Raw genomic sequence first — 22,337 nt, 5'->3', positions numbered from 1 at the left:
CCACAATGTGCGTTTGGTGGGGCTGCCCTTAAGGTTGGTTCAGAAGCTGCAGCTGGTAACAGCAACGGCTCATCACCAGCATATTACTCCCATGTTGAAGGAACTGCATTGGCTGCTTATATGCTACTGAGCCAAGTTTAAGGTTTTGGTACTCAGGACCAGGATACTATCGCTTGACCCCTCTACCATTTAGTTGCTATGCTCGTCAGGAGATGCCCTCCTGATGGTGCCTAGGATTTTGTAGTTTTGGTCCATGATAGCTCAGAATAGGGTCTTTAGTGTCATAGTGCTAACTCTCTGCAACTGCCTACCAGCACAAATTATACAGGCGCTGACCCTTCTGGGTTTTCGGGACCCTACTGAAAACATACTTGTTCCAGCAAGCATTTCCAGAAAGAAAATCTTGTCCTCAATATACAGTAATAAAGAACAGTGTCTTATTATGATCTTATACTATATTGTTTGGTACATTGCTTAGAAATTTCTTTTAACCTAAGTGTTTTGTAAATATAGATAAATGAATAAATAATAAATATAACCTTCACACTGGGGGCCATTTTATCACTTGCTTGTTTTTAATCAGCCTTTTAAGTTCTGGCTATAATTATTTTAAAGAAATATTAAAGTAATAGTGAAATATCACTCAAATAAAGGAGTGTTATAGCCCTATAATGCTGTAGTGTGTGTGTGTGTGTGTAGTGCAACTGATTTGGCCAAAGCCTGAGCTGTATCAGGCCCCTAAAGACCCTTTCTGGTACTTCCCAAGGTAAAGCTGGCATCCTTCCGAAGTGACCAGAACAGAAGCTGGTCCCTGCATCAGGCTTCATTTGTAATTTGGCTTCATAAAGCTAGCCAGTGTGTCTCCAAAAATAGCATCTTTTGCTTGCGTTTTCTAACGGCTGATGGGGGGGGGGTATGTTTGAGTGACTGACAGGTTCACCGTCTAATCATAGGGCATGTTTTACCATAGGTTAGGGTTAGGGGGAGGGCAAGGATAGAACCATGAGATGGTCATTCTTCCAATGCCACCAGAGTTCACTATGAAAAATGCTTTTCAATTATCATAACTCTCTAGCCCCTGCACCTCTTTATAAGGTTTCTTGCATGGAAACAACTCCATGATGTATGCCATTTTCATACAAATGGCCCAAAAATCCACAGAAGGAGGGAAGGGGAAGCAAATCACTTTCCCCCCCCCCAAAAAAAAACAACCCCTGAGGACTCCCTTTCCACATAAACCACTGCACTCATCCTTCTGAAACTTTTCAGTTTTCTTATTTAGGGCTACCTCCATTTTCAAACGAATGGTGTACAAGGAACGTAGGGGAATAATTCTGTTTTTTTGCACCAGGTTCTAGTTAGGGTTCTAGTAAAAAAATAGATTGTGTATGTCTGACGTCTGCCCACCCCTGCTTTAAAATATCAATAAAAATAAACAGGTGATTAAAAAATCGTGCCCACTGCAAAGGATATAGTGAATGTGTGCTAAGTTTTGATAGGTTCAGCTGTCCAGTAAGTCACTACTCACATCAAAACCATCCCCTTAAAAAAGACAGAAGAGTAGCATTCAGGGCACTTGTGCTGATGAGACTTACTGGGATGTGCACACAGAAAAAGCGCAATATGCCCTGATAGTGTGGAAAGTCCATTGCAATTCCACTTGTAGTTTACAGCAGAAGAGCAATGATTTATTGGTGCTAGGAGCCATCTGTCTGGAAGCACCCCAGGTGGGTGGCTTCTTAGCAAGCCCACTGGGCACCCATGTTACCAAGTTTACAAAGATGCCTACGTTTGTGTTGTTGTTAAGTGTAATACCACCACAATCCTATACACATTGCTTGGCAGTAAATCCCATTGATTTCAATGTTACTTCTCCTTTTTACTTAAATGGGCCTTCCCCAACCTGGTGCCCCCCAGATGTTTTAGAACAACTCCCATCAGCCCCAGCAAGCATGGTCATGGTCGGGAATGCTGGGAGTTATAATCAGAAACATCTGGAGGGCACTACGTTGGGGAAGGCTGTTGTGGTGTATGGCTCCTAGGATGTCCTAGTATCTATTACCAAATGTCTTTTCTTTGGGACTTCCTTTAATTCCGTCACATCATAGCCTCTCTTCTGCCCATCACTGAAACTACAGTATTTTCTTTGGTTTTCTTGTGTTTATTTTGTCCTGGTTTCTTTCTGTTCTGATCTTTAAGAAGTGAATATGAACAGCATAAAGGCAAGGAAACATATAGACAGACAGATAGTGGCAGACAGATCGTGGCAGAACCATTGGTGAGGCATTGAAAGCCATTCCTGGATACCCCTTTGCAGAAAAATACATTGGAATATCTATTTCTTTAAATGTCTTCTGGCAGTTCATAAATCCATAGTTGCAGATAAAATCCTTAGTTAGCTGGTAGAACAGTTATCTCATTAACTAAATGCCAAGTGCAGCCATAATCCAAATCTGTAGTTGTGCTGTTAAGAATCTATAGCTCCTTTTTCACTTACTGGCTTATGAGGGGGTTTTGTGCATGTTCCTCTTCTATCTCCTTGCTCATATCATACTAGCATTTGGAAAAGACACTATTTAGCTATTCCATTGCCTGTGCTCAGGTATTTTAGTTCACAAAGATTTTCTCTTCTCATTCGTCTTGCAGGGAGATGCTACAATAAGAAAGATGCTGAGTTTCTGGTGGCCGTTGGCGTTAATTTTGGCCACCCAAAGAATCAGCCGGCCTATCGTCAACCTCTTCGTGTCCCGAGATCTGGGTGGCAGCTCAGCAGCCACAGAGGTACGAGTCTCTTTGGGAAAAGCAACTAGCCCCGGCTGCCTCATATTTATTCAAAGAAGCAGAAGACCCAGCTCTGTCTTCGCATTGGCATCTGCCTGTATTTTTCTCCCAGTTCTTTAGAAATTCATTCTGTTAAGCTGCTGAAGATCTGTCAGCTTTTCCTAGGGTATTAAAAAAAAACCTGCAGAGTTTTGAATGAAATTGTCTCTGAACCTGAGCACATTTCCTGCCCGCTTCTGTACCTGCAGCGCCTTCTCTCATATCTGTGAGGGCCAAACTAGACACTGACCTGTTTCGCATGACATGACAGCCCACCATGGCTTAATTTCCCTGCTGGAGCTGTCACACCATGTGACAGGGTTAGACAAACCTCAAACAACCCCTGCCACCTGGGGTTGCACAACATGGCAAGCTGGGCGCCCACAGGCACAATGCTAAAAGCACCCACGGGCACCTGGCACAATGTGACAGTCCCCGCGGACAAATTAACCTATGGTGGGCTGTCATGATGTGTGAACAGGCACAGTGTATGTAGCCCCATGTTACTTTTCTTCTGCCATTTTTAAACATTAAAAACATCCTCATCCGGCTGCCAGTCTGGGTGGAGGAAGGGTAAGTGGAGTAACCCCTTCTCCTCCAGTAATTTGTCACCTCAAAATCGCCTACCTCAATCTGCTTTTCTCTCCATGCAGGAGAAGATAAAGGGGACCCCATATCTCTTTCCCTATGGATGGAAAAACAGCGGGGGGGGGGGAGTTTCAGGTGGTCAGACTACTCCTCTGCCACTGCTGTAGATTGCACCCTCTGTGGTTGCTTTTCAGTTAAAAAATACCAGGGGGAAAAGACAGAAAACTCTGTTCATATTTACTTTGGCCCTTAGTCAAGCATTAGTGTAGTTTTTGGTTTCTCAGATTTTGAACAAAATATTTGGTGATCTCAGAAAGCAAAACATACGCAACATTAATTTAGGGTCTGATTCGCCACTGAGTCATGGGCAGAGTTACTGGGTTAGATCCAGAGGACTGTCAGCAGCGTTCCATTAAGGAGCAAGATGGGCTTTTCTCCATGCTGCAGCCCCCAGTGCTTACCTCCTAGGAGCTGATCCTGTGGTCAAGGCTCACTATAGAATAGTGTGCTTTATAATGTGGCAAGTTGCCAGTGGAGGGGGAAGTCTGCAGGAATCAAACCCCTCCCTTTCTGTGAGCTGAAGTGCCTTTAAACTCACACAAGCAATGCCTGGATCCAATCCCTTGTAAAAGGAACTAGGTGTTCAAAGTGGGTTGGTTTTGTTTCAAATTAAGCTGGGCTCAATTGTATCCCACCCCACTTCAGGCACTGGAAATTCTGCAGAAGCCTTTCATGGTATAATCTTGCCTGCTTCTCTTGCTACACGGATTGTAGCACCAAGACTTGGACAACTTGCTGGGATTTGATAGAGGCTTTTCCTTTTTAAAAGAAGGCCTTCGTTAACCCTCACAATTTTTTTTAGCATGTCCAGTTTGCTCTGTCTTTGGGTATTCGGGGCGCTGTCAGCTGGGGAAATTCCGTGTTTTCTTCCAGCATATGTGAATCCTACAAGGCACATGTTGCTAAGAGATACAAACCTGCCTCTTATTCCCTCCCATCTGATGGGAGGCTGCATTAGTAATGTTGGCCTGAGGTTATCCTTGCCTGCATGATACCTGCCTTTTTAAGGTGAGGAACTCAGCCACCGAGCACATGTTTTGCATGCAGAAGGTCCCAGCTACATTCCTTGATGCCCCCAGCTTAAAAGGATCCCATTACAGGACAGTGAAAGATCTCTGCCGGAGACCCTAGGGAGCCAGTGCCTGTCAGAGGAAGCAAAGCCATGCTAAATTGACCAAAGGTCAAGCTCTGTGTGAGGCAGCTTGATGTGGGATGTCTTTCAGCAAGTCATGTGGGACTTGCTCAAAGAGTGTGGAAACTACTATGCAGGCCTGCCCTTACTTAGCTGAGGCAACATACCCCAAGAGCAGTCTGATTCTCAAAGTTGCTCCTGCTGAAATATTTACTAGTTGATGGCTTGAACATCTTTATCAGGATGGCAATCTTGAGATGTATATGATGAAGCATTTCAGTCAAATATGTGCTCTTCTTCGAGGCAACTGACCTGTACTTGGCTGCCTCCAGGAACTCCAGACTGCCTCAGGAACCTTATCCGTTCCACACAGGAATTGGTTCAGGGGTTGATTCAGTCCAGTGAAGAATTAGATCCAATATATGACTGCTCTTAAGAATGAGTAGAGGCCAATGTTGCATAGTTCAGATAATATTCAAGGCTCTACTAGCCATTGGGAGGGACAGGGAGCTATATGGGGTTTTTAATGTATATTACTGTGTATACTTGAAAGTAATATAAGAGGAGGGATATAGAATTGTCTTATGTAGCTTTACCTCATTCTGGAAATGTTTAATGGCACAGTTTGCACTTTTTGGCCACAATTTGTGCAATTAATATTTTAAATATAACTCTCTAACATGGTTTTAGTTGCTAAGTGCAAAGAACGCATTCCCTTGGAAGCAAAGCCTTCTCATATTATCAGCTGATAGCTGACTTAATTAGTGCCCATTGTTCATGTGTTCTTCTTGCTTCCGTTTCTGAAAGCATCACTGCTGGCAGTGCCAACGGTGGGGAAACCCGGCCAGCACACAAGCTGAGTGTACTGCAAATCTCTGTACTGCCAGTAGTCCTTGATTCTGGCAGGAGGAGAAAAGAAGGACGTCTATGAAAAATAACGAGCTTGCATGTTTTACTTGATTCCTGGATTTTTTTTTTGTCAGGCATTTAATTTTGTTTAGATCTGGCCAAGCGCAGATGGAACACTTCTGATTTTCCTGAGCCTGATTAGGAGATAGGAATCGTGCCATGCTCCTCACACCCCTTTCCCTTTTAGAAGCTAGCCATAGCGGAGGGCTATGTGTACATCAGTATTCACGCTATGCACCGATATCTGAGTTTATGGGATGCCCTTCCTAGGGGAGCTTGCCTGGTGCCATCACTGCTTTCTTTCAGGTGCCAGGCAAAACCCTTTTTATTCTCTGGGGCTTTTAGGTTTCAGGCATTTTAAATCTTGCTGATGGCTCCGTTTTATCTGCTAGTTGTTTTATTATGTTGTTTAATTGCTTGATATTGTAATTGTGTAAATCACGCTAGGACTTGTCTTGGTGAAGGGTTGTATAGTAAAAATTTAAATAAATGAATAGCTGTACCCTGGCTTTGGTTACAAATTCTGGTTTTAAGCTATGATTAACCTTAATGGTGCAGACAGAGAGGTGGGCTAAAAGTGTTTTATGTTTTTCTTTTTTCCTTTTCTAGCTTTAAGGGATCTAAATGTAATACTGAGCTAGATCTCTGCCTTTAAAAAACTTTTTATTTATTAGTAACTGTTCATAACGCATGGTTTCACTAGTCACTCTTCCAAAAGTGCCATACTAAGACCTTTATCATTTTACAATAGAAGGGTAACAATAAAGAAGAAGAAGAGGAGGAGGTGGCAGCAGAGGAGGAGGAGGAGGAGGAGAACAGCATAAGCGAGCCAGTGTGGTGCAGTGGTGAGAGTGTTGGACTGGGAGCCGGGAGATCCAGATTCGAGTCCCCACTCAGCCGTAGAAGCGCACTGGGTGACTTTGTGCCCATCACAGACTCTCAGCCCAGCCTACCTCATAGGGTTGTTTTTGTGAGGATAAAATGGAGAGGAGGAGGATAATGTAAGCCACTTTGAGTTCCTTGCAAGAGGAAAAAAGGCAGGATATAAATGCAATAAATCATAGAATAGTAGGGTTGGAAGGGGCCTACAAGACCATCAAGTCCAACCCCCTGCTCAATGCAGGAAGCCAAGTCAGAGCTTCCCTGACAGATGGCTGTCCAGCCTCGTCTTGAACGCCTCCAGTGTAGGAGAGCCCACCACCTCCCTACGTAATTGGTTCCATTGTCGTATTGCTCGAACAGTAAGGAAGTTTTTCCTGATGTTCAGCCGGAATCTGGCTTCCTGTAACTTGAGCCCATGACTCTGTGTCCTGCACTCTGGGATGATCGAGAAGAGATCCTGGCCTTCCTTTCTGTGACAGCCTTTCAAGTACTTGAAGAGTGCTATCATATCTCTCTTCAGTCTCTCTTCTCAAGGCTAAACGTGCCCAGTTCTTTTAGTCTCAAAGAAAAGAAGAAAGAGGGAGAGAGAGAGAGAGAGAGAGCAAGCAAGCAAGCTTAAGCTACATTCCTACCCACACCCCAGCAAGGGCCCATTGACAGGCACCCCCTGGACTTGCTCCTCTTCACTATTGCAACCTACTTGTTCACCTGCCTCTTGCTGTGGCCCAGAGAAGTAGCTGGCAGTGCCTCCTTGCTCACTGGCTCTCTACGTATCAAGCAAGTAAAGATAAGAAAGAGGAGAAGGAGCAATAGCATCTAGTGACAGAGAAGAGAGACTCATTGAGGGAGGGGGCCCATTGCGGGTGCTTTATCCAAGGGCCCTCAGAAACCTGGAGCCATTCGCAAATGGTTTCCTTTTAACAAGTCTGAAGTGATGCACAGATCTGAAATGAGCTTTCCCAGAGCATTTGAAAGAGAAGAATAAGATTCTGAACCTCGACAGTGGAAGGGACAATACAGAATGATTTTCAAAACTGTTCCGGTATGATTAAGGAAAACCTGAGCAAGGGGATGGTTGTATAAGGTCCTGGGCATCTTGGTCCCCATGCTTAAGGGCTCATTCACTATTTCTACAGAGTCTCAGAGTGACCTTGGTGGGCATGCACCTATCCAAATGCACATGCAGGTATATATCGTGAATGGCACTGCTCTTACAAATGATTCTGGGAGTGTCAAAATCCTTCCTTCTGCCCACCAGATTCCCAGGCTCATTTCCCAGATTGCCAGAGAGTGGCTGTCTTGTTCAACCCACATATATATCACATTTGCATGTTTGCAGCAATGTGCTGCATATGACTGCAGAAGTATTTTTATGTGTGGTCCCAGGTAGGCAGGTAGCAGCTGTCATGTCACAGGAATTGTTCATCTGCTTACGATCCTCTCACGATAGAGAGGATCATGTTCTGTACTTTGTGCAGCTGAGCATTTGATCCTCCAGCTCAGATGGGTCCAAGAATTTCTCACTATTCTTTTATACACAGATCAGACATTATTCTTGATCCAAGAAATTTTGTGTAAGTACAGAAAAATGGACTGGTGTTGTTGTTGTTTTTTAAGTCTTATAAGTAACTGTGTAGGAGTAGCATCGTTAAGATGACAAAAATGCATCTGCTCCACTTGTGCAGAATTTTTTGCACTGGATTATAAGCAGGGATTTGGGGTTACCTCTCTGTCTAATACTGCTTAGAGATTTTATTATATTAAATGGTATATACATATTAATCAATCAATCAATAGTTTTTAGTTAGTCCAGGAGCAGGTAGCACTAAAGAAGCATTGCTGTCTGACAACTCAGAAGCTGTGTTGGGATGTAATGCTACATGAGAGTGACCTTCTGGCTCCTACCATCTCCTCTTCTAGCCTGGTAATGAGGAGGAGATCAGAAGCTTCCACTAGATTAACCACAGTTTAGCGTGTCATGTGAACCTAAACTGCGGTTAATCTTAACTATAGTTGGTTGAAACAAGCCAGCTTTCTTAGACACAGTTTGGAGTTGGTATGTTTTCACTAACCATAGTTAAACCATACCAGAGGGGGGAAGCATGTGAGTCCAAAGCTCGCTGCAGCTCATTTTTGTAACATGAAATCACAGTTTAGTGTTACATCTAAATGAGGCCGCTGTAAATCATCCTTCAGTACTTTCCAATTGTTCTCCCCGCCATTTTTTTTATAACTGAGGAACAGTTTTCTATTAACTGATGGTGGTCATTGCTACTTTGTGAACAAAGCAGTAACATATTTCCATGCAATGTAGCATCAAAAGCAGGAAGGCTCATCAGATGAGTGGAAAAATGCAGAACGAAACTGATGCTCCATTTAAAAGTGATACAGTTTCATCAGAGGAGGGGTATCAAACCTGTGGCCCTCTGAACTTTGTTGAACTTCAACTCCCATCATTCTTCAGCACTGGCCAGGTTGGATGGGATTGATGGGAAATGGAGTCCAAGAGCAGCTGGAGGACCAAAGGTTCCCCAGCCCTGCATTAGAGCCTTTGTACAACTGGAAGACACAGACTTTTTTCCCCTGCTGTAGTCATGAAATGGTTGCTTGCTTGACCGTCTAAAATGCTGCTGGTGTAACTGTGATAGGATTATCTGAATATTGGGTAAGAGGCAACTTTAATGAGCTTCTCTGAGGATTTCACCTGTAATTTTCTTTCTTTTCTCCCTGCCATAGGCGGTGGCAATTCTGACAGCTACATATCCAGTGGGACACATGCCATATGGCTGGTTGACGGAGATCCGAGCTGTTTATCCTGCTTTTGACAAGGTGAGTTTGTTTTCTGTGATGAGAGCAAACCCTTAGATTCCCTTTCAAATGCATCCTTGCCAAGTGTGCGCTCTGAGAAATTGGTTTTATAGCAGTGTGAAATTTGCAAGAAATTAGACAAAACTAAATCCTATGACTCTTCAGGGTTTTGCTGCTGTTGCTCTGCACTAGTACTTACTACTGATTATGAGGCAACTCTGTGTATCTGTCTATCTGGCAGTTTATCTTTTCCATCTCTTGCGCTTGCTGAACTTCTATAATGGCCAGGCGATTGGGTCCTTCTGCCCACTTCTCTTTGCAGAGAGGACTACCACAGGGAACTAATTGCAGTAGGGAATGCGAAGGCTCAATCCAAGCCACATGCCAGAAGGTTGGCACGGAACTCCAAGCTATCATGATAATGGGCTCCCTTGGTGAACTGAGAGGGTGCCCCAGAATCCTTGGATATTGCAGAGCATTTCAGGGCACGCTCCATTCATGCCAGGAGCCTGCTCTTCCAAAAGCTGGATGCAGCATGGCTGATTCCCCATGCAAACTAAGAACGTGCCCCAGAATCCCCTGCAATCTCATTGGGAATACTAAACTTGTACTGGGGCACTCTTGCCCTACCCTGCATAGGATAGCAAAAACCTTTGAGCCAGTCCCAACCATGGTAGAACCTTGGATGAAGAACTGAGATATGAAGAAGGGAGGAGGTCCTTCACCTTCTTGCTCTGCAGCTCCATGCCCTTTATCCTTCATAGGCAGATTGGCATGCACCTGGTAGGCTGATGCCTTTTATCCCTCATAGGCTGATTGGCATGCATCTCCCCCAATGAAAGCTAACCTCCTCATTTGCTTAAATGAGCCAATCATGTTGGGAGACTGAGATCTTTCCTCTGTTGTGTCCCTTGTGCCTCAGCAAAGGAGGTTGCACAAGGCCATAGCTGATGTGTCTATAAAGGGCTATAAAAGCCAACGTTTGACAAGAAACATTCCCGTAAGGCCCATTCTATGATACACCCAGTAAAGGAATCCATTGGTCCCTCTTTTTGCCTTGTTTTGGCCCTAAGTTATGAGTATCTTATTATTTGGATAAAAATAATTCACCGAGAAAGTGCTAAGTAAGGGAGACCTCAGTTTTCTGCTTTAACTTCGGCTACGTGCAGCAAATCACTAAAAAATGTGTACTCATTCTCTGCCTTTATCCTTAACTCTACATTGACAGTTCCCGTAGAAGATTCCACTTCTTCAGCTACCTTCTGTGCATGCTTTCTGCTTTTTCAGAAGCTACATATGCACATATAGATGGAGGGTGGGTTCAGGGGAGAGAGAGGGTTTTTTGATGTTTATATAGCAATATGTGGAATCTCTGCACAGGACAGAACATTGAGTCACTTAACTTGTGTACAAATCATTAGAGTGAAGAAAAACCAGGTGTTCGGGGCTTAGATTTCTGTAGGTTACTTCCTTTGCTAAATGGAGATGTAATGAGTCAGGAGCTGGTGCAGTGATTTGGATCAGTTGTACCCGTCTATTCCTGGGAGCAGAATTTAAAACAAACAAACACAAGTTTGTCGGGTGTTTAGCATGTGCAATAGCCTCTTGCTGCCTCAAACCGCAGGCTTTGCTTGTTTAAACTCCCATTAAGAGGTAGGGAGTTCAAGCTTTGGACAAACAGAGCAGGTTAATGAACTCTGAGCCAATCTGCATCTGGTTGTTGACATGGAAAAATATCCTCCTGTCCCTTGCATGTGTTCTGCTTAGAAGTAGCCCCCAACTGGCTATGGCCAGCTGAACTGCAAGACCACTGGGCCTTTGTTAACATTTATGATGCTGCAAAAATGCTCAGCGTTCCAATGCAAAACTCATGAGCTCATTGTTTGCTGAATGGCTGTGACCCAGCCCACGGCTGAACTCCAGAGGCCTGCATGTGCTTAGGGCCCTCACTGTTGGCTGTGGCAGGTGGACTTATGCACACATATAGGATGCCTTTTGTTTCAATTGCCATCAGTGGGAAATCCCTGCAGGCACATCGAAGGCAGCATCACTGGATTGTGGCCAGTATCTGCAATAAGCAAAATCACAGCCAGGTTTTCCCTTTGCTCCTTTATGCCTCAAACTCAACAGCACTTGAGAGCTAAGTTTTTGTTTCCATAAGCAAAAGTCAGTTTCACCCGACACCCACAGTATCTTGCCTTTGCTCATGCCAACGTATCAGCTGCCCTCTAAGACTCATGGTGCAGTTGTATGCATGTTTATTAAGAAGAAGTCCCACCAAAGTTAATAGGGCTTATTCCCAGGTAAGTGGAGACAGGATTGCAGCCACAAGAATGTTCTGGCATGGCTGCTCTTCTAGAAGTTAATGCTGTTCCCCTCCCCATCTTCATCCTAGAATAATCCCAGCAATAAAATGGTGAACACGAGCAGCACTGTAACGGCAACACATATCAAGAAGTTCACTTTCGTCTGCATGGCCCTGTCACTAACGGTAAGGAGTCAATCATCTCACCACTAATTTTTTTTAAATTTAATTATTTTTTATCCCACTCTTGCTCCAAGTGGCTCAGGGTGGCATGCATAGCTCTCTCCCCGACCCCCATTTATCCTCACAACTACTGAGGTGGGTTAGGCTGAGAGACCATCCCAAGATCATCCAGTGATCTGAGTAGGGATTTGAATCCAGGTCTCCTCTTGCTCCTGGTCCAACAATCTAATCATGGGCACCAGTGAACTGAAATACTGGGTTTTGTAGCCTGAGCTTTGAACATGGGATTTATCCTTTCATGATGTCAGAACAGGCCTTTCACTGGGAAAACAGCAAAATATTCATTTCCATCCTTTTATACGTGTGTCTGTGCATGCACATGTATATATCTGTATGTATATATATATATGTATATATCTGTATTTTTATATATATATGTATGTATGTATGTATGTGTAGGTATATATACGTATTGTATTATATATATTTAGAGGGAGAGAGAGATTGATTGCTTGATTATGTATCTGGTATGATATGGCATAGAGACTAAGAGTGTCAACTGTGAGCCAGGAAGTTCAAATTTCACTTCAGCCATGCACTCACTCAGTAGCCTTAGCTAAGCTGCTATATGACAACAACAACAATTATAATACAATAAATGTAATTATTACATTTATATCCCACCTTTTCCCTCTTGCAAGGATCCTAAGGTGGCTTACATGGTTCTCCTCTCCAGTTTATCCTCACAACAACTCTGTGAGGTAAGTTAGGCTGAGAGTCAATGACTGGCGTCAAGTCACCCAGTGAGCTTCATGGCTCAGTGGGGACTAGACCCCAGATCTCCCCAGTCCCAGTCCAACACTCTAACCACTACACCACACTGACTCTCAGCACACTGTCTCTGCTTCTTCTGCCTTATGGAGACAATAATACTAACCCACCTTAAAGGGCTGCTGAAAAGATTATGGAAATCATTTATGCAAAGTACTTTGAGCACTCAACAAGCACTGTATAAATGCTAGGTATTGTGAATGCACAGAAATCATTGGGCTGCTTCATCCTCAGTTTGTGGTAACTGAGCAGGTGAAAAGCAGAGATTCTTTCCTCCCCTGGCGCTAGAAATGATCGATGGTTGCATAAGAACTCGGAGCAGTGCAGAATCACTGATGACTATCTGCTGACTGTGTTTGGCTCAGTCATTATTCATCTCCCTGTTTGTTCTTGCTCATTGTGGAGTCACATGATAGAGATTTGAGAGGTGAACGCATATTTTCTGTGTATTAACAAGGAGCCAGACATGCCTGGAAGAAACTAGTAGAGAGAGAAGTGGCTCCTGTTTAAAAGCCTGGTTTTGGCACTGACAGTTTTCTAGCCCCGGAAAGGGAATTTGCAGCCACCCAATGTGGTGACAGCCGCTAGCTTTAAATGGCTTTAAAAGGGTATTGGATGCATGGAGGATAAGACTATCAATGGCTATTAGTCATAGTGGCTATATACTAGAGGTGTGCACTGAAGACAAGATTCAGTTTGGATCCCACTTTGGCAAGTGGGTCAGTTTGGACCACTTCGGAGGATGTCAACTTTGACTCGGGTCCAAATCAGAACCTCGCTTCATGAAATTGAAGGCTTTGTATGTTTCCCCACTGATTTACATGGGGGAAATGAACAAACAGCATAACTTAAAAAAAAGCTTTTTGACAGTCTTAGATGGAATTTGAAGGCATAGAAGCCTGTTCTGAATGGATGAAGCCTGCAAAATTTCAGACACATAGGTACAGGCGGTTTGTGCAGGCAACCTTTATATTGTGAGGGTTTTTTAAAAAGGGGAACTGCCTATAATGTATTTTATTTTTTGGCAGAACTGGATTAGTGCAAGGGTGGGGAACTTTAGAGGGGTCAGGAGCCAATGTCATTTAGCTTCAGTGCAGACCTGGAAAAGCCCATGTGCACTAAAGCCTCCTTGACCAAGGCACTCCTTCACCCAGCTCCTCCCCTTGCGAGGCGTCACCATTGGGGAGGATGCAGGATTGACAAAGTACTTAACATGCCAGTCCCCCATCCGAATGGGAGGACGAGCGATGTACTAAGTAAGGGGAATCCCCCTGTTATCTCCAGTCAGTAGCTGGAGATAACAGCAGGGATTCCGCTGAGCACTACCCGCCCTTCCAGTTGGGTGGGGGAGCTGCTCACAGGGCAATCCCCGCTGACCTCCCTGCTGTTCAGAGATAACAGTGGGGATTCCTCTCCCGACCCAAGCCCTCAGTAGCCTCCAGGGGGTGGGAGCTTGCGAAGGGAAGGGGCCCACAGAGGAAGTCCAAGCCTCTGTAGACCAGACTAGTTGGGGCATCCCAGTGATGCATGTAGATTAGGGCGTCCCTCGGTTGGTCTGAGGGGATGAAGCCTGCCAAATTTCAGAAAAGTGCAGGAGGGTCATGCAAAAGCACTCTAGAACGTTTGAGGGGAAAGAGATTTGCTTCCCCCTTGTGGTTTTTGGGGGAATTTGTATAAAAATAATATATAGGGAAGAGATTCTCAAGGGAAGAAATGTACTAAATTTCAGAAGGATAGGTGTTCAGGTTAGGGAGATAGAATGAATGAAAAAGAGTTTTAGGGTTTCTGTTTTGTTTTTTGTGTTCTGCTCAATTGACACCAAAGTCACACTTCATCCTTGATGGAGTGGATGGGAGACACTTCACTGAGAAAACATATGAAAATATACACTGTAGAGCTTATACATACTAACCCAGTTTGCACAATGAGCGGCACCCACTGTGGCTTAAATAAGCCACCCAGAACCCATGGGCTGCAGTAGGGTTCTGGGGTGGCTTGTTAACCATGGCAACAAGCCACCCTGCCCGGGTTTGCATGTCACTGCCCACCGTGGCTTGAATATTCAGAATGGCGACCGGCATGTAAGCTGCGGTGGATGCTGATGATCATGTGACCTGGCCCTATATATAGGACAAGGGAGGCATATTTGTTTCGTTTTTTTATAAGGGATTCCCTTCCTCCCCCCTTCTGGGCAGTTGCTGTTTTCTTGTGTGACTGTGTTTTACGCACGCGCGCACACACACACACACGCACACGCACACACAATCTATCTGCTATAAAACCCTACACAGAGGCCCCCTCCCCCATATTTTTCCAGGCAGAGAGGGGTTTTCCTTCCCCCATTTCTCACCACCCAAACAACTGGTGGCCCCCTATTATAAGGTGTGGTCAGACAACACCTTTGGCAGGAAGGTGTGCCCACCCTCTGCTATACCAGGCAGTCAGGAAGAAAGTGTGGAGGGAGCATAACTCAAGGTGTGGAATGCTCTGAGGCTGTGGTACCTAGAGCTGTCAATCACAGAACTACACACCTCCTCTTCCTCCACTCTGCCTGGTGTTTTCCTTATATGGAGAGCTTGGAGAGGGGGAGGGGAAATGTATCGATATTCACAGACACATTGGCTGTGTCTCTATGTCCCTCCAAATCTCTGAAGCAGCCTGATTTGGTTCGGACTGCTTTGAGGACATCTACTTCACCCTGAACAAGTTCCAGATCTCTCCAACGCAAACTGCATTTTTGTTGGGATTCATCTGAACCAAATGCATACCCCTAATCAACACATTAGGGGAAGAAGAGCATTAAGCAATGTGTCAGGAATGAGGCCATTAGGAACTGATTTTGGTGTGACAATACGGATGCCCTACTGTTTTAACTGTAATATATTGGAGGATATGGATGTCATTATTGGAGGATATGAATATCTTATTAAATATATGAAGTCTGTGACTACTGAGGTTTGCAAGCCAGATTGCACAGCATGAAAGAAATCTGTTCCTCTTGTAGAGGTTCATCACTCGAGGCTGAAATCCTGCATCCTTACCAGGACTGTCTGCTTCCAGGGTTTTGTTTTGTTTTGTTTTTGCGGGATTATGATGGGCTCCTTTACACAGGGGATGTGTGATTTGAATTGAAAACTTCTGTTCTATATGTTTCATTATACAGCGCCATCTAGTGGCTGTATTATAACGCAACATCGTCATTACATACTGCCAATATCTTGCATTAATATTTCCTATTGGCTTATCTCCAACCTTTTTAAAAGAGGGATAAGGCTCAAAAAGCACAGGAGACACTGTGGAGGTTGATGACATCATGTAAAGGACCCACAAACTTCCTTGAGTGACCAATCACAAGTGTGCAATAAAAGCCTGGTGTAGAAATGCACGTAGTTAGAAGTGACAGAGGAAGGGTGTGCTTCGGGGGGTGCAGCTAGGTGGCAAAGATTGCAGATAACCTCAAAGTAATGGTTTCACCTAGTTCTTAAGCATTTAGAACAATGAATCACTGTTGGTTCTCCTTCTTTTCAGACTAGATTCTTCCTCCTTTCCTATACCCATAAGCACTTAGCATTCAAATTCCCAAGGACTTGGGATGCAAGATGGCCCATTCCGGTGTTCCCTCATCTTAGCAAGTGCCAAGGCTGCAGTTTAGGAAACTGCTTTATACTGAGTTAGACCATTAGTCCATCTGGCTCAGTATTGTCTACACTGACTGGCAGCACTTGTTTCAGCGACTGGCAAGCTTTCAGGCAAGAGTCTTTCCCAAGCTTACCTGGATATGTTAGGGATTGATCCTGGGAGCATTTGCATGCAAGCCATGCACTCTGCCACTGAGCTGCAGCATTTGTGTGCCTCTGTAGCACTACAGGCGCGACACTAGGATCTTTGGGTCAGCCTCCACTAGAGCAGGGATGGAGAACCTGCAGCCCAGGGGTCACATGCAGCCCACAGGGGTCCCCCATCTCACCTGCAGGGCCCCCAAGACCCTTCCCAAATTGGAATCCGGCCCCCAAGCTGAAAGAGGTTCCCCACCCTTGCACTAGAGTTTCTCCTGCTTCCTCCTTCAAAGCAAACGAAAAGTTCAGTGTAGAAGGAACAAGTCAGCACTATATACAAGGCAGCTACCACACATTTGAATAGAAAAGATCTCCAACAATCTTGGGGCACTTTTAAAGCTCAGTGATTTCAACAGGAAAGTGAAGCATGTGTTTAAATTGTGGGTGGGGAACCTTTATCAGCTCCAGGGCCAAGTTCCAATTTGGGAAGGGTCTCGAGGACTGCATTCCAGCAGTGGGTGTGGCTAAGGGCATGGGGCAGGGCCAAGAACAGAGTAAACAAAGTAGGCAGGGCCAGAGGTAATTCTTACCAATTCTGACATTTTCCCACCAAGAATACAAAACACAGCTCAGTTCTATGCATGTCTACTCAGGAGTAAGCCCCAGTGCAAGAGCTTTTGTGCCTGCAAAGCACTGCTCCGTTCTATTTGGGCTATTTAAAGTTTAAATGCCTTGAAATACCCTCTTATCTCTGATCACTGATCAGAAATAACAGCAGCAGAAGCTTGCAGACTGGACAGGGAACCTCCAGGGGCCTCATCCAGCCCAGGGCTGAAACTTCACCATCCCTGATTTAAATTTTTCCCACTGAAATCTTTCAAGGGGGGACTGTAGTAGCCCTCTTCAGTTAATGACGATATAAAAGAGATTCTCAGAGTTGTGCATTTCTGCTATAAATACTTGCTTGTTGAGGCTCTGCCTTTAATAACATTGCAACATAATTCAAAATATCTTATTAAAAAGATATCAGCTGAACCCTTTCCAGGAGCATTGATCTTTTCCCTTCCTCTCCTTCAACTTGAGCAACTATGGTTCAGCTGTATATTGAGCCTGGCTTCTAAAAATAGTTTGTTCAGAGAGAGTTGGTGCTTGTCCTTAATCAAAAATCTCATTAATCTGATTAATTAGTTGGGCCCTTCACTTATCCTTAAGTCTAACAGCTGTTCCTTATCTGCTTGAGGTCTTTATGGCCCCTAAATGAAACTGCTTGTTTTAGAAAAACTTCTAATAAGACATATGCTAATGCACTGACTTCTTCTGCTAAGCAATATCACTAATTACAGCTTCACTACTGAAGAAGTGCAGAGCACCCCCATCCCTCGTTCTCCCTGGAAATTTCACTAATTGATTATATTGAACAGAATGCTTATGTTTCTCATGCACTGTTCTCAAACAGTGATTTAGCAGCATGTGCGTGTCAGTCCAGGCCACGGCTGGATTAACTGTTATGCCAAGCGCACTATAGTGCATGTCCCCACTCAAACTGGGCCCCAGTATTGGAGTAATCACTGGAAAGTTTGGAAATTTCTTTGCTCCTTCTTGTGCTGTTTTGGGGAACAGCAACCATGCTCTCAAAGATACCCATCTTTGTGATGGATTTCTCACATTTGTTTTCAATTTTGTAAGCTATCCTGCCTTTCTAGTGGCTTTGCAAAGTCCTAAATGCTCGTACCTCTGGTCGCTCAAAACTTGGTAATCAGACCAGACGAGTGAGGCCTGTAAAAGAAAGTTGCCATGTATCTTATTTATTTATTCAATTTATATCCTGCCTTTCTGCCAAACAATGGCACTTAAGGAGGCTAACAACTTCATCTCCTAGCAGCAGCGCTCCTGTTCATATATAATACCTGCGCTCCTGCTAGATATTATAAGCTGTGAGGAACTTGAGAAGGGCTTTCCATCACACCCCAGCTTGTTTTCTGTTTTTCTTCTCCAATTAACCCTCTACATTCCATGACTACTGAGCAGGCTCAGTCCTCATTGCACTGTGTTTTGCCCCCTTAGTTTTTTTTTTTGGGGGGGGTACTTTTGCAATCCTTGAGGTTCCCCTGAGCAAGCTGATACCTCTCATGAGTTTCTCAGTGGCCCCATTTTGGCTGTAGTCCTGTTGAGACTGATCTCCTGAGTTTGTTATTTGATTTACTCTATAGTTGCACTCCTTGTACTGGCTTATATAGCAAGTGTGTTAGTCAACTGACAGTAGCAGTATTGTAGGTTTTTTTTTCTTTTTAAACATTATAGGTCATAATTCATAAATGATCAGATCATACATGTAGAATGGTTGTAGCAAAAGCATTCAACAACATTAATATTTTGGGTGGGATGGGCAGTTGTAAGGTGGGGGAGATGGAAGGGAAGTTATTTCACTTGACTGCACTTATGTCACTAGCATTCTTAACAAATGTTTCCCCAAAATAGGGACAGTGATTCACTAGGGACAGGTACCAGAATATAGGGACTGCCCCAGATAAATTGGGAGTACTGGGACATATGGATGTTTCTCCCACCTCCACGGGAGCTTTCTGCTTCCTCCTGCTGCTTAGATAATTGACGCACACTGAAATTTTGGCTTTGGGGTGGTGATGTGATCATTGAAATGCTTCTTGTGGGCCTACTTCTCAATTTAGCATATTACCACAAAAATTCGCTTTGAATCATTTTCAAACATGCTAAATGAAGAAGCAGCCTGTAGTGGAATGTTCAGATAATGTACATTTTCCATCTGTTGTAACACAAGACCCTACAGATCCACCGGAGAGATTCCAGAGTAGTTATGTGATGTGACTCAGCTTTGGTTCCTAAAATCTCTAATTTTCATTGCCATGTACTTTACGTCTATTAGCGGCATACTTCTTAACACTACCCGCAGAGGCTTATCTAGTGTATAACTCACTGGGTTAATTGGCTAACCCGAGTAGTTGCCGTAGCATTGAGCAGTCTTTGTCAGCTTTAGGTACAGTTTTATTAGAAATGGTTAAGGTACAGAAAAAGCAGTATGATTACACAGGTTAATTTGATGTGTGCTTCTGCCGTTAGGCGCATTCTGTAGTTACAGCCTACAGTACAAGTAGCATTTTGTTGCTGAGTAAACTGAATGCACAACTGGCTAATTAAGTAGCAAATAAAGTTCTGCATTTTTATTAGGAAGTGGCTATTTAATAAAAGATGCATAGATTCCTCTTGCTTTTTGTTCCTATTGGCATCTGAACAAAAGGGGGAAAAGCTGTTGGTTGGGAGCATTTTTCCCCCCAGTGGTGCCACCAGGGCGGGACAGAAGTCTGGGGGGGATCTTCATGACAACAGAATGAGAAGTGCATTGGAATATTATCTGGATTTTCATGGAATCAGCTTTGGTCTCTCAGAGAAGCAAGAAAAGCTGAGTGTACCATACCTTAAAAATCTGCTTTTCACAGATAACACAGCACTTGAAAGCAACGTACTTCCAGGTTGGGTGGGGGGAGTAGAACTGAACATAATCAACCCAGCGGGTGCTACTCAACCAGTGAGAGAGGCTCCCCCCCACCCAGCTACCACATTATTATCCCCTACAGCATCTGAAGGCTCCCCATGAGAGTACCCCACCAGTGCAATTTCGCCCCATTCCAGCCAACAGTTAGGGAGTTAGAGCTCTCACACCCTTTCTCCTTTTCCAGGGAGTAAATACAGGGGTCTAGCCGCTTCACCCCTGCAGCCTTTGACAGTCTGCAGCCTGTGTTGCCCAGTCATAAAACCCCAGTTGCACACTTCCAGGGAGTAAATACAGCAATCTAGCTGCTTCACCCATTCTCAGTCTGCAGCCTCTATTGTCTGCTTTCCCCCCATTGAGAATCTGTAGTGTCTTTTTCCCACTGAGAAAATCAGAGCTGTGCTGTTTCAAGTACTAGCTATCTAGAGAGAGGAGGCAGCCAGGAGCGGGAGCCTGCAGCCCTGGTATTTTGCTGTATCAACATGGTGATACAGTGAAAACTAAAGAATGCGGGAGAGGGCAGAGAGGAGGTGGCCAGAGGAAGTTAACTCCAGTCAGTCCTTTCCCTCCATGCACAGAAGCAGTGAAGTAACACAAGCATCAGAGAAGCAAAGTTACACAACCGTAAAAGAAGGCTCTCACGGAGGACAGGCTGGGAAATGGAGGCTAGTTACTCCCACTGGTGAAAAGGAGGTACAGTGTGATTCTGAAGGCATGGAAGAGCACTCTAGTGCTTTGATGAGTTGGAAAGGCAGGCAAATTACTCTAGTTACCTATGTTACCGAGGTCACGGCTAGGTGAAAGGCACAGCCCTAGGAACACCCCAATCATACTGTATTTAAAGCAGAGGGATGTGCATACAGCAGCTGAACTGCAGGGAAGCCAAACTAAAGGGGAAAAAACAGAGTAAAATTGCTCTGCAAAAATGCAGCTCCCCTGGGGTAAGCTCCAGGGTGGCTGCAGACTGGCCACAACATCATATGCCACAAAGGACCTCCAAACGGTCCCAATCTGCAACAAACCACCCATGAAGACAGGCCCCAGGTCTCTACTCAGAAGAATGAACAGGAAGGGCCTACAAATTCAGCAGGGACGGCTGACCACATTTTGAAGTAAGCAAAGTAATACATAATACCATCTAAAGAGGAGGGCCTGTGAAACCAGTAAGTCCAGAATCTAAATCTCTCCCCAGCTGGTTAGTTATTGGAGTAAAGAGGAAAAGTTCAGATTTGAACCTGGCGAGTGGGGGAATATCTAGAAGGAGAGATGTGTAAAAGAGGTATGCAAATAGCCAGTGTTTTCCCTGAGGTTTTTTGGCTACTGCAGCTGCCAGAGTCGATGAGGCAAGCTGCTGTTCTAGTTTTCCAAGAGCTTGCCTCATCAGCTACGGGAATTGCAGTAGCAGAAGCTCCAGATGAAGTCTCTACTTTTGTGTTATGTAGCTCCTTTGGATCGTGGCTACTGAGATTTGCTTACCAAGCTTTCAGTGGTTGGTGGTTTTATTACACAGGGGAAGATCCATAGCTCGGTGGCAGAACACATGCTGTGCAAGCAGGAATGCCGAAATTCAAACCCTGGCATCTCCAAGGAGAACTGGCAAACTCTGAAACCCTGAAGGATCACTTCCACTCTACACTGACTGGTAGCGGCTCTTCAGGGTTTCAGACCGTAGTCAGCTAGATGGACCAATGGGCTGAGTTGGTGTTACCCAGCTTCCTGCATTCCTTCTTCACTCTGATACCAAAGAGATATAAATAGAAAGAAGCAGAACTGGGCAACCCAGTATCTCTTGGACATCTTTGTGATGCTGTATTTGGTGTAGATGTACACGTTGACATGACAGATTTCTGTGCTGAACATTTTGCACCTATGGTGTTGCATCTCTTGGCATTTCCTGTTCTGTACGTTATGTTCTTTGTGCAAGAAGGTGCAGGGTGCATTTTTAAAAGATCTGACTAGATCATTGTAACCTTTGCAGTGGAAGAATCTCTCCCTGTCTTTCTGTCACTCTTTAATTGAAGGAATTGGTTAATGCCATATTGACAGTGGGCTGCTCTGCATGTGCAGAACATGTGTTCTGCATGTTTCTTCACATATGGGTAAGAGTAGCCTAACTGAATGAAATTGGTGTGTGTGTGTATCTGAGATACCTTGACAGGCTTTAAATTCATTAGAAAAAAGTCCTCTGTGTAAAGGATTAGCCGTACTTCAAGTAGACCCAGTTCAAGTACACCCATTAAATCTGGATCCAACCCAAAGTTTGTGCAGTGAATATTCTCACTAGAGGGCTTTATTTTCAAATCAACTAAAAACATAACTATTACAATTCCCTATTTTTGCTACTTTACCTGAAAATATATGTGTGACATCCCTCAGTAAACTGAATTAGATGTCAGGCTAGTTGCTTCAGCTTTACTAGTGGGACTAAATCCTCCCTAAAATAACCAATGAATTATGAAGTGTCCCCATCCACTGAGCTAAACAGCAGTAAGAATTAGGTTCTTGTGTGCTAACAGG

At 44.3% G+C, this 22,337-nt stretch overlaps 1 protein-coding gene across 3 annotated transcripts in view; it reads left to right on the top strand.

The window, feature by feature from the left end:
* ANKH (ANKH inorganic pyrophosphate transport regulator) overlaps nucleotides 1-22,337 on the top strand; it is a 126,867-nt gene that overhangs the window by 92,233 nt on the left and 12,297 nt on the right. For all 3 annotated transcript variants that reach the window (XM_084850569.1, XM_084850571.1, XM_084850570.1), the window contains 3 exons: nucleotides 2,647-2,781; nucleotides 9,128-9,220; nucleotides 11,595-11,690. In XM_084850569.1, the coding sequence (XP_084706695.1) occupies nucleotides 2,647-2,781; nucleotides 9,128-9,220; nucleotides 11,595-11,690 (324 nt within the window). The remainder of the gene's footprint in view (nucleotides 1-2,646; nucleotides 2,782-9,127; nucleotides 9,221-11,594; nucleotides 11,691-22,337) is intronic.

This window comes from Heloderma suspectum, chromosome 4, assembly GCF_057233095.1.
Source record: "Heloderma suspectum isolate Gila_16-S chromosome 4, 16-S_ref, whole genome shotgun sequence".
NCBI classification, from domain to species: Eukaryota; Metazoa; Chordata; class Lepidosauria; order Squamata; family Helodermatidae; genus Heloderma; species Heloderma suspectum.
This window is presented reverse-complemented; position numbering and strand designations above follow the sequence as displayed.